Source organism: Ochotona princeps, chromosome 17, assembly GCF_030435755.1.
Source record: "Ochotona princeps isolate mOchPri1 chromosome 17, mOchPri1.hap1, whole genome shotgun sequence".
In the NCBI taxonomy this organism is placed as follows: Eukaryota; Metazoa; Chordata; class Mammalia; order Lagomorpha; family Ochotonidae; genus Ochotona; species Ochotona princeps.
Window position 1 is genome coordinate 3,736,347 of NC_080848.1, and position 12,069 is coordinate 3,748,415.

The 12,069-nt window shown below is 51.4% G+C and overlaps 1 protein-coding gene across 1 annotated transcript in view; it reads left to right on the forward strand.

Annotated features, from left to right (window-relative positions):
• Positions 1–3,343: 3,343 nt before the first annotated feature.
• The window catches only part of GRB2 (growth factor receptor bound protein 2), a 65,992-nt gene continuing 57,266 nt past the window's right edge, over positions 3,344–12,069 (forward strand). Inside the window, exons 1-2 of the mRNA XM_058675282.1 lie at positions 3,344–3,466; positions 11,234–11,445. Coding sequence (XP_058531265.1) covers positions 11,368–11,445 — 78 coding nt within the window. The 5' untranslated portion in view covers positions 3,344–3,466; positions 11,234–11,367. The remainder of the gene's footprint in view (positions 3,467–11,233; positions 11,446–12,069) is intronic.

The following is a 12,069-nucleotide window of genomic DNA, read 5'->3' on the forward strand; positions in this document are numbered from 1 at the left end:
CCGGGAGGAAGCACGGTTGCCTTGCCTCGGCCTACCCCGTCCTCTGAAGCATCCACTTTTTCTTCCTGTGCCCTCGCCCACATTCTTAGCTTCAAATATCACCAGCACACAGAAAGGCAGCCACATTTTTTGATCGCTAAGTCAGCCTGCTCCACTTATTCATCCATTTATGCCTTTCATTCATGTCGCACACTGGGTGGGAGCCTGAGAAAAAAACAGGGTCCTGTCTGGTGGGAACTCAGAGACCCCTGGCGGGGGTGGGGAGTGGGTTCTGGGCACAAACTCCTGGATACTGATGCCATCGGATGGCAGGCATGCTGGGCATTTTGAAGAAACGGCTGACTTGGGGACTCAAAGATGGGGGATAGAAGGCCAGCTGGGCTGAGGAAATGGCATGTGTAGTGATAGGGACACTCAAAAGAGTGTGATACCTTCCGGAAGCCACAAGTGGTTTAGCATTGGCACAGCATTTGCTGGCTTGGGATGAGGGGGTTGGGGCTGGAGGCAGGGAGTAGATCTCAAGGTGCCTTGGCTAAAGGACTGGGGGACATTATCTCCCAGATAAGCAGTGTCTCAGTTCCCATCAACTCTCCACCCTGCAGCTGCAGTGTGATAAAGTATTCTGAAGATGAAATTGACAGTGGCTCACGCCTGCGTCTACCGTCCACAGAGTCAGATTCCAAGGCCCCAGTCGGGGCTCTTACGCCCTGGTGAGCCCTTCTCCAGTGGCTTCGCCCACAAGCCAAACTTCTTTATTGCAGAACACTCACGCCCTCCTAGGCCAGCAAGGGTGGGGCTTCAACCACCTTGCCTGATCCCAGGCAAGGTCAGAGGTCCTGCTGCAGGTTTGCTAGGCCACAGGACCCCTCCCACCACATTCCTCCCTTTTGGCGGGGAAACGTGGTCCTGCTTGCTGTATGGTAGATGTCTGGGCACTCTGGGTGGCCAGGAAGCAGGCTGCCCAGAGCTTTTCAGTACCAATAGGATAATTCCAACCTGCCTGTCTCCTGTTAAACTGAAACTGGGTCATCGGCCTCTGGCCTGCCCTTTGCCTGGCAAAGTTTGCTATCATTCTCCTGCCCAGCCGGGTCCACTCAACACTGCAGATCTTTTTGGGCTGCCTCTCTCCCCTAAGTCCTTCCTCTTTCTTTCTTTCTGGCCACCATTTTAGCACAAAGTGTTAAAGAGGTCTGGCTTCAACCCCTAGAAGTACCATGTTTTGGTTTCCTTGGGTAACTTACTGCTCGTGAAACCTCTGCTCTGAATCTGTAAATCGGGTATATCATCCAGCCTGTACAGGCAGGTTGGCTTTCGTTTGTCTCGCGTGGATCACACAGGTGGTTCCTTTGCTGTTTTTAACTCAGAACAGCCATCTTCTGCTCCCAGTCACTTGATGGGCAAACCTAAGTCATAGATCTTGGCTTGATCTTTTACAACTTCTCCCCTCCTCGCCCCCTGCCAAATCCTGGGCTGTGGCAGTTCCGCTTGCAGGTCACACCGGGTCCTCCGTGATGACTTCAGGGCCAGGCCCTGGCTCTCAAGTGTGCAGGCCACTATGTCATTCAGGGGCACGTGGGGGTCAACCGTTCGTCTCCAGAGAAAGCCAAGGCCTTGTTGGGGTCCTATGTTACCGCAGCCCCCCTACTGCCGGGGGACACCATATCTGAAGCTGATGCTGTCACTGGGACCAGCACTGGTCCAGCTGGGAGGATGCTGGCTGAGATGCCTGTGTCCCATGCGGGAGGGCCCTGGGAGGCAGGGACAGCTCAAGTGTTGAGTTCCAGCCACCCACTGAGGAAGACCTGAATTGCATTTCCAGTGTCTGGCTTCATGGCTCACATTTGAGAAATGTACCATCAAGTGGGAGTCCTCTCTCTCTCTTGCTGCCCCTTAAATAAATGCATAAAACTTTTAAAAGAAATAAATACTTGATGAAAGAGTCATCCATTTTCCTTGCGACAATAGGCTTATTTTCTCGGCAGAAGAGATGCTGAGCTATTCTTGTCTCACGCTATTTTGGGGGCTTTCGGAAAGCACGTGAACACCAGCTGTATTCTGCTCGCTCCTGAAATTGGAAAGAGGTTTTGCAACTGAAAACGCAGTGTTGCCTCTCAGAGCCTCATCTTCAGCCACGCCCCGGTACACAGCAGCAGCTTCCCCCGGCAGCCTGGCCCCACGGTAGGGTACACCACACTATACCCTTAGACCCCGGGGTGTCGGTGCCCGCGTTGGGTCTGCCCCGACGTGGTCCTCTCTGCCTGCAGATGCTTCATCTTCCAAGCCTCCAATCAGACAGGATCACCACTTCTCTGTGAAGCCCTTTCTTCAGGGGGCACATGGGGAAACCTCCGTGTTTTTCCAAACAACGCTAACAGTAGTTCTCTTTCTCCTCTGTCCACCTCGATGTCTTGAGGGCCAGGATTTCCACACCCAGCGCAGTACGTGACCTATATGAGGGTACTTAGAAAGTTCTAAAGCAATGGAATTAGAGCAGAGGTGCTGGGGTGGGCACTGGGGCTGCGGTTTAGCTGCCCCTCGAGATGGCCATGTTCTAGCTATCTGAACGCTTGGCTTCAAGTTCTGGCTTCACTCCTGATTTTACATTCTGGCTTCACCGGAGGCAACAGGTGATGGGTCAAGTACTGGGTCCGCCGTGCCACCCACCTGGGACACCTGGATTAAATTCTAGAATCCTGGCTTCTGTCTGGCCCAGCCCGGTTGTGCTAAACAATCGGTCTCTCTCTCCCTTTCCAATAAATAAGAGTAAATAATCCTTTAAGGTCGTGCATCCTTTTTTGAAAAAAAGAAACAAGTTTATTTTGATGTAAACATTTTCAATGTGGGTATAGTTTTTCACACTACACGTTTTCCTCATACTTTTTGAAGCAGCACATGGTTCAATGGTTAAAGGGAGCCATTACCGGATTCTCAAACATTTCAAAGACCTGAGTTTTGAAATCAGGAGGGCTTCACGCTGGAAAGAACTCTCCAGTTCTCCGCCGCTGCCTGGGTTTGGCGGAGGGGAAAGTGATTACAACCTGTCAAGCGTTACTTTTTCACAGCCGAGCTGTCATTCCCCGGCTCCAGCACCGAGAGGGTTACGGCCGCCCTGGGGGCGGAGCCAGGCTGGGGCCACCTGCTGCGGGGCCGTCTTGCGCACGCGCGCTGGCGTCTGCGCGGTCTTCACCGGAGAGGCTCCCGCGGCGACCCGGCGCGCTTGCGCTCTGAGGCTTTTCCGCCGTGCAAATCTCGCGGGGGCGGGGCGGCCTGGGGCAGTTCTCGCGGGAGCCGCGCGGAGAGCGGAAGCGAGGCGGCTGTGCTGCTTCGGGGCCCGGGCGGCGGCGGCGGCGGCGGCGGCGGCGGCGGCGGGAGTGGACGCTGCGCTCCGGCAGCAGCAGCGAGGTCGGCGGCCGCTCGGGGCGCGGCGGAGGGGCGGGCCGGGCGCGGGCCGGGCAGCTGCGCCACGGTGAGTACGGGCGGCGCGGCCCGGTGCTTCTCTTCCTGCCGCTCCTCGGGGCGGGTGGGGCGGGTGCGGGAACCGGGCCCAGCCCGCGGAGGACCGAGGGAGGCCCGGAGCAGCAGGACCCCGGCTCGCCCGCCCGGGCTCTGGGGTCCGAGGACACCCCGGCATCAGCCTAGGAGCTTCTCGTTGGAATCCGCTGCCTGCGTCGGGAGGGTTCGCGCCGGAGGGGAGCCGGCCGGGGCAGGCGGGGGGTTCGGCGCTCGCTTCGAAGAAGGGGGTTGCGAGGCTTCTTCGCCCACCGAATGTTGTGCGGGAATGAGAAGGTTCGCTCCCCCGCAGTTTGCTTTCATTGCGGCGCTCGGCTCGGCTCGCTCTTCGGAAGACGTTTGTCCCGAGCGAGGAAGGGGCCGGCCGGTGGGGATGCTCGCAGCAGGAGTCCGGCGAGAGCCCACTGGCCGCGCTCTCGCTGTCCTTGGGTGCTGGTAGGGGAAGTTGTTCCAAGCCGGCTTCGGTTGCAGGACGCTGTGCCACCTCGAGGTCTGGTCCTTTCCAGACCGGAGTCAAAGCCGCGAGAGAAGCGAGCGCGGGGCTCGTGTCATACACCGCCCCCACGCACACCTTCTCCGCTTTCCTCCTCCTCCTGCTCTCCGTTCCAGCAGGGACGCAGAATGCGTACTCGGTCATGCCAGTCATTTGCCCCGCACCCCACCCCTGTTCTAATCTACTTCCCCTTCCTCCTTGCTGTCCCCTCTTTCGCATAATTTTTTTTTTCTTGAGGTTTCTGCCTTTTGGTACTGTTAAATAAAATATTCTCTTGGCCGGAAAGTTGGCCCTTTTTCCTTCCTTTCTCATTACTTGGAAACATTCAGGCTGCTACAAAGCTGAGTTCCCTGCTCTCGGACCGACCCCGGGAGTGGGAAGGCCTTAAGTAATCCATACTGCTGCTTGCCACCTTGCCACAGTGTGCTTTGCTCGTGTGATCTCTATTTCCTTTGCTTTAGTTGTTGATGGCACTTAGAGATCGCCGTGGCTGCTCCGGCCTTTTCTCCCAGGTGTCTTTTACGTTAGTCCAGAAGGTCGGGTTGATTCGGGGCTCACCTGCCATGTAGGTGATGTTTATTGGGGATTGGTGGGTGGGAGCAAATGAGAGTGAACTCCACATCAGTATTAAAGTGGAATTTAAAGATAGCCGGGATAAATGAAGGGGGTAGAGATTTCGGCCATTGATGAGTGAAGGCTGCCCCTTTTAATAGTGCTAATTTTTAAAAATCAGATTTCTTCTGAAGAATTAGGAATCTCATAATCAGCTTTTTCGGGAGGCAGAGGATGGTAAGCAGAAGTGTTTACATGCGTGTGTGAGTTCACTTCCCTGCCAAGTTACGGCGGGCAGCAGCATTTCTGATGGCTCCACAAAACGGGGGAGTCGCTGAATTTGGAGAAATGCGGAGGTGGAGCAGCTACTGCGCTGTCCTGAGAGGGGCTGCCGGTCATCTGCTGAACTCACGGGACGCTCTGCCCACTATGGCCCAGGGCGTCCGGAGTCTGTATTTCAGGTTTGTCGAAGAAGTTGGCTTTTCCCCGGTGGTGCCAAGTGAATGTATGTGACCTTCATTTTAGTGCACTGTCTGACATGCATATTTTAAGATCTGGTTGCAATGGTTTTTAAATTTAGAATGCTAAGAATTGCCAGAGGACTTTTAAAACTTGGAATGTATCACCCCCTAATGGATTAGCCTCCAACTGGGGGTGATCCTGGTGCAGATGGTCCAGGCACTCAAATAGTTGTTGCGGAAAGCAGGAGTCTAAAATAGTGACGCTGCCAAGGGACTTGAACTTACTGGAGTTTGTGGCACTTTTCTGTGCGTGCAGAGTAAATATTTAGCACAGCCTAGTCCTGGCTGTAGGTATGATTAGCTCTGATATGTATGAATGCGTGAGCTTTGCTTGGAACTGTTACGTCAAGTGATTTAACTTGTAATTTTATATTTAACAGGACTGTTGATTTGCCTCCCACAGAGGTCGTCTGAGTCTGTGTGTGATAAGTGGGAATTCTCGGTCTACCGTCAGGGCAATGGACTGGGAATGCTGGTTAACAGCAGCTTGCTCTCTTAAGATTTGCCAGGCAGAGTGACAGAGAGAAATATGTTCCATCCGCTTGCTCAGTCAGACGGCTGCACTGGCTGGGGACAGGCCAGGCCCAAGCCAGTAGCACAGAACTCCATCGGGGTGCCTTAGCAGGCTGCAGGGTCAGCAGGGGAGCTGCTGGGTGCTGACCTCGCTTGCAGAGCTTAACCTGTTCTGTGATGCTGGTGTGAACAGCATCTCTGTGCCGGAGACTGCCAGCTGTTCACAGGCATGATCTGGTTTGGTCATCAGAGGGACTTTATAAGGTGAATGCTGTTTTATCTCCATTTTCCAGATGTGGAATACTGGGGACTGGAGAGCACAAGTTATTTCCGCAGGGTTGCTGGGCAGTAAAGGGACAGCTGAGTGCAGGGCTAGCTCCATGCACCTGTGAACTTGCAAAGGTAGTTAATACTTGTTTGTAAAGTGTGCAGGGCAAAAGGTCATCAGCTCTGAGCCCCAGGCCTTGAGACACTGTTGTTACCATTTGGGTCTCATTCAGCACACACTGATAGACCATTGGGCTTTGCACAAGTGGATGACTTTTCAACATATCCTAATGCTTACATAGAAGGAGATCCCATAGACTGTAAGCCTGACAGGTGTAGGTAGGAGACACTGTGTTCTGTTTCACAAAGTAGAGTTGCTTGACTGTGGGTGTGTATTTTAAAATTGTCAATAGTGACTGTCAGCTTGCTCTCCAGAAAGATTGACCTGGTTCATTCCCAGTTCAAGTGTGGACTCGGGATTTTGTTGTTTTTAATGCCAAGGCACTTTGCCTGGCCAAGTGTAACTACTCAGAGTGTAGGGCTCAGGAACTGTCAGCTGGGCTGGACTCTGCCTGAAGTACCGCAGAGATTGGGTAGTGGAAACTTTGCATGTTTGTTGTTTAGTTTGCTTTATTTTTGATGTTTTCAGTAGAGTGACATTTTCACCTTCTGGGTGACTTCCAGAGTCAGCCTCTGTCCAAAGCCGTTTGAGTATGTTTTCCTGTGTAATGCAGTGAGTCTTACCTGGTATATGTTATTCCCATCATATAAGTGAGAAAACGGGTTAGCTTAAGAAGCTTGCCCAGAATTACAGCTTTAATTGTCAGGGCCGATAATAGAACCCACACAGCACCTTAACACTCAACTGTACTGCTGTACTGTCCCAGTACATGTCACCTCTTTTTTTCTTGTAATATTTTTTATTTAGATCTGTTTATTATTAGAAAGTCAGATATACAGAGAGGAGAGCCGAAGAGGAAGATATTCTGTCCATTGATCACTCCCCAAGTGGCTGCAACAGCTGGAGTTGTGCCGATCCGAAGCCAGGAGACTTCTGGGTCTCCCACGCGGGTGCAGGATCCCAAAAGCTTTGGGCTGTCCTCGACTGCTTTCCCAGACCACAAGCAGGGAGTTGGATAGGAAGCAGGGCTGCCGGAATTAGAACCAGTATCCATGTGTGATCCCTGTGTTCAAGGTGAGGACTTTATCTACTAGGCTACTGCACTGGACCCTAAGATTTATTATTTTTCATAGGCAAGGCAGATATACAAGGAGGAAGATTTTTTTTTTTTAAGATTTATTTTTATTACAAAGTCAGATATACAGAGAGAGGAGGAGAGACAGAGAGGAAGATCTTCCGTCCGATGATTCACTCCCCAAGTGAGCCACAACGGGCCGGTGCGCGCCGATCCGGAGCCAGGAACCTGGAACCTCTTCCGGGTCTCCCACGCGGGTGCAGGGTCCCAATGCATTGGGCCGTCCTCAACTGCTTTTCCCAGGCCACAAGCAGGGAGCTGGATGGGAAGTGGAGCTGCCGGGATTAGAACCGGCGTCCATATGGGATCCCGGGTCGTTCGAGGCATGGACTTTAGCCACTAGGGCCGCCACCGGGCCCAAGAGGAAGATTTTTGTCCACTGATTCACTCCCCAAGTGGCCACAGTGACTAGAGCTGAGCCCATCTGAAACCAGGAGCCAGGAACCAGGAGCCTGGGGTTTCTTCTGGGTCATCCACGTGGGTGCAGAATTCCAAGGCTTTGTGCTGTCTTTGACTACCCCCGCCCCAGGCCACAAGCAGGGAGCTGCCTGGGAAGTGGGGCCGCCTGGATTAGAACCAGCACCCATATATGATCCTGGCGCGTGCTAGGCGAGGACTTTAGCCACTAGGCTACCATGCTGGGCTATGCATATCACCTCTTATTTTGTGTGAATTTTGGGATGAGATTTAAAGGGAAGGAAAAAACTAGTCTCACAAGGACCTTTGGGGTACTGACAGCTGGAAATGGGCAGTTAAAGCCTTGCTTACCGTTCTTAGAATTCCCTGCTCTGGCTGGCTGGTGACAGTTGAGAGACATTGTGAACGGGTGACAGTGTTGAGTGCACCTCCACCCTGTGAAGCCCTGAGCCACCATCTTCCCTGTTGAAATCACTGCCTGCTCGTTGTTTCTTGTTAGAGACAGCTGAGTGCTACACCATTTGTTCTTTTCTCTGTCCTTATTGAAATACACTGTTGTGAATTTCTTTTACTTTTCTCGGTGGATATACTAAGTTACAGACCTCCTCAGGTTTTGTGAGGTACTAATTGTTACTTGGCCAGCTCAGCCATGGAAGTATTAATTTCCCACCAGTAGGTACTGGAACAGTTTCTTGAGGATTCGTCCATTTATGCTTTCCCTGAGCAACTGAGCCCAGTGGGTTGAGTAGCAGCAGGAAGCTGGCGTGGAGAACATCTTGGTTTTGTCACCTGCTGTTGAGTTACTTGAGCACTGAACTCTGAGTGACAGCTACACACCTGGATGGTGACAGTGCTTAGGGATGCTGTCAGAGTTGTGTTTTGGGAAAAAAGAAAAACACCTAATTTCTTTTTAGAACTACTACTTTAGACTTCTTCAACTTCCTGTCATGAATGCCTGGTCTGAGCAAACCTGGGTTTGATTTTAAATGGGCTGTGGAAAATACAGAGAGCGTATAGCAGAGTTTTTGGAGCATGTGTTAGAAAATAAAAACAGGTAGGTGGTAAACCACCAAGTTTTTTTTTTTAAAGCAGCAGTTACTAATGGCAGGAAAAATTGAAGGATTATGCAGAAAAGGAAGCTTGATTGTAGTACATTGTCAGTGAACAGTATTTTATGATGTGATACTGCTGATTGAACGGTGCTATGTGATATTACCGGGAAAGGGCAAGGGGAACTGGACTGAGACAAGTCAGTCCTGCCCTCAGATAATGGGCGGTGACTGCAGTAAGCCAGGGAGCAGCACAAGTGTATGACTTAGAAAGATTGTGGATAAATAGAAAGCTAAACACAAAATTGTGGATATATGGTAGGGAACTGCTTTTTAAAGCTTTATTGGGGCCCGGCGGCGTGGCCTAGCGGCTAAAGTCCTCGCCTTGAGCGCCCTGGGATCCTATATGGGCGCCGGTTCTAATCCCAGCAGCTCCACTTCCCATCCAGCTCCCTGCCTGTGGCCTGGGAAAGCAGTCGAGGACGGCCCAAAGTTTTGGGACCCTGCACCCGCGTGGGAGACCCGGAAGAGGTTCCAGGTTCCCGGCATCGGATCGGCGCACCGGCCCATTGTGGCTCACTTGGGGAGTGAATCATCAGACGGAAGATCTTCCTCTGTCTCTCCTCCTCTCTCTGTGTATCTGACTTTGTAATAAAAATAAAGCTTTATTAAACTCTTAAAATTTTGTACATGGGTTCATTTGGACAAAGAATAACTGCAGAGTACAAGTGAAGGGATTTAAGGATACAAAAAAAAATGTTTAGACTAATCTTTGCAGTTAAATATTTCCTGGAGCACTTTTCTTTACTTCCCTGTGTTCCAGCCAGCACCACGTGATCTGTTAGGTTTGGCCTGAAAGAACACACGCTTGGCATTCTGGTTACCTGCAACCAAGTGTTTGGCTTCTGGAATCTGACTGAAGGACTTCCCACCAGGTGATTTCTCTGTGCCTTGGGGATGCTCATTTTGGTGTAGCTTTACTCCCAGCCGGTTTACTGCTTAGTCCATTTGCAGCTATCTCGATTGATGTCCTAATTGTTAACTTTAGAACCAGAGAGTAATCATCACTGCCGTGAGCTCCTAGATGGTAATTACCCCAGAAAGGTGTCACTATAAATAATCTGTCCCCGTTTGGTGAGCGACCGGCTTTCTGATTTTGTTTATGAAGTCTGAAAACAGTGACTGAGCAAACAAGAATGGGGCTTTATTCCCTTTCAGTGATGCAAGCGCCAGACTGTGACCCATATTTTGTGCAGGGCACTCTGCTGCCCTGTTCATCTCTTTTTTTTTATTAGTTTTTTTTTTTAAGATTTATTTATTTTTATTGCAAAGTCAGATATACAGAAAGGAGGAGAGACAGAGAGGAAGATCTTCCATCCGATGATTCACTCCCCAAGTGAGCCACAACGGGCCGGTGCGCGCCGATCCGGAGCCGGGAACCAGGAACCTCCTCCGGGTCTCCCATGCGGGTGCAGGGTCCCAAGGCTTTGGGCTGCCCTCAACTGCTTTCCCAGGCCACAAGCAGGGAGCTGGATGGGAAGTGGAGCTGCTGGGATTAGAACTGGCGCCCATATGGGATCCCGGGTCGTTCAAGGCCGCTAGGCCATGGTGCCGGGCCCTGTTCATCTCTTGATACAGGACCTGGGGGTGCGTTCTGGCAGAATCTTTTACCTCCAACTAGAATTTGTTTCCATTTAGCCCTCTTTGCTCTGGGAAAAGCAGCTGTGCTTGGATTGCTTGTGAGACTGCTGTTTGACCTTGTAGCACCAGCCCCATGCCTTCTTTCTCCAGAGGAAGACACTTGGCAGCTCAGATTCTGGATGTAGATTACACTGGAGTTTTGCTGTTTAGGTTGGCCGGGAGTAACGTGGAGGCTGTTTCTCTACTGTTGAACCTTCATGTTTCAAGGTCCTGTGGGACGCCCAATGTCTTGGGAATCTTTCAGGGGGAAAAGGGAACTTCAGACAGATCAGACCCCGGCCAGTCCAAGCTCAGAGTGTGTTTTTCTCTGGTTACTGAGCTTGCTGATTAGTTTGGATGTGGCAGGGGGAAAGCGGCTGGGGCTCGTTAACGCTAAATTGAAGGAAAAAGCAATTCCTGGGTTCACTGTCTCCACTTTGCTGAGAGCAGAACAAGGTTTAGTTTTAAGGGAAGCAGCTTGGGACCAAAGTGTTCATTGCTTGCTTTGGTCTGTGGAGCAGGGGAGCCAGCATTCTCAAGAAATCAGCAAGGACAGTGGGGAGAGGGGAGGGAGATGGGCCTGTTTAACCCTGAAAAGGTGGGTGCCCGCCCTCGGAGTGGGACCTTCCTTTCAGTGGATGGCTTTGGGGAGGGGAGTGTGGAGCGGTGAGAGAAAGCAGAGACCAAATGGGACTCAGCCGGGTTCTCCTCACCACGCACACCCAGCGGGAAGGAAGAGGAAGTGTGTTCTGGAGTAGCTTCATCAGCTGCTGCCATTGGCCGGCAGGCCTGTCAGTCGCCTGGGGGCTGAGTCTGAAAAGGGGAAGCCGGTGAGCGGGGCTATTGCTTGAGAGGAGGAGGGGTGGGATAAGGGTTGAGCCAGGGGGCGTGGGGGCTGGGACCGCTGGCGGATCGGCAGGGCGGGGCTGCCTTCCATCCAGGCCACTTCTCCTAATCGTCCCTCTTGTGCTTCAGGGTGGCTTTGTGCATCCCGGCGTTGGAAGTGAATCCCAGAAGAGAGGCGAGGCTGAGCCCAGGGCTGGGCTGCTTCAGCAGGGAAGCCTCCCTCCCCCCTGCTTCAGGCTGCCGAGCACTGAGCAGCACTCAGAATGGAAGCCATCGCCAAATATGACTTCAAAGCCACTGCAGATGACGAGCTGAGCTTCAAAAGGGGGGACATCCTCAAGGTAAGTGCTGCTGCCGAGCACGCTGCCGTGCTGGCCTCTCCCCGCTGCTGCCTTCGCCCTGGCAACACAAAGGAGCCTGCCAGTTCTTCCTTCACCGCACACTTTGCCCGTCTACCATCGTGTTCTATCTGGAGAGCTTGTGATAGGTGCTGAGTGGAATGTTAAATTGGACTTAGGAGTTGGTGTGGTGTGTGGTCTTTAACTGCCTTTGTGTGAATGCCTGTTTGTTGATAGTAGTACTATTTCAAGTAAAGTCAAAGTAATGTGATAGTAGAAAGGAAGTCTATGAATAGATTATAACCTGCCTGGTAGCATTTTATTAAAAATTAAAAAGATTTTCCTAAAGGCCTAAAGCGTGGAGTATTTATGTAACAGTATTCCGGTAGTGCCATTTTACACTAATGCCAAAGGATTTTGCATTCTGTAATATGATCCTGATTGGTTAGAAATTAATTTTCCCGGTTTAGCAATGTTGTTAGAAATATATACCAGAACTCATTAGAGAACTTCCATGTATTTTTATTCTGTGTGCAAAAAACCAACCAACCAAACAAAACAAAATAAAACAAAAAACCCACTAATAAAGATCTGATTAATAAGGCTCACTTTACATTGTTTAAGTTA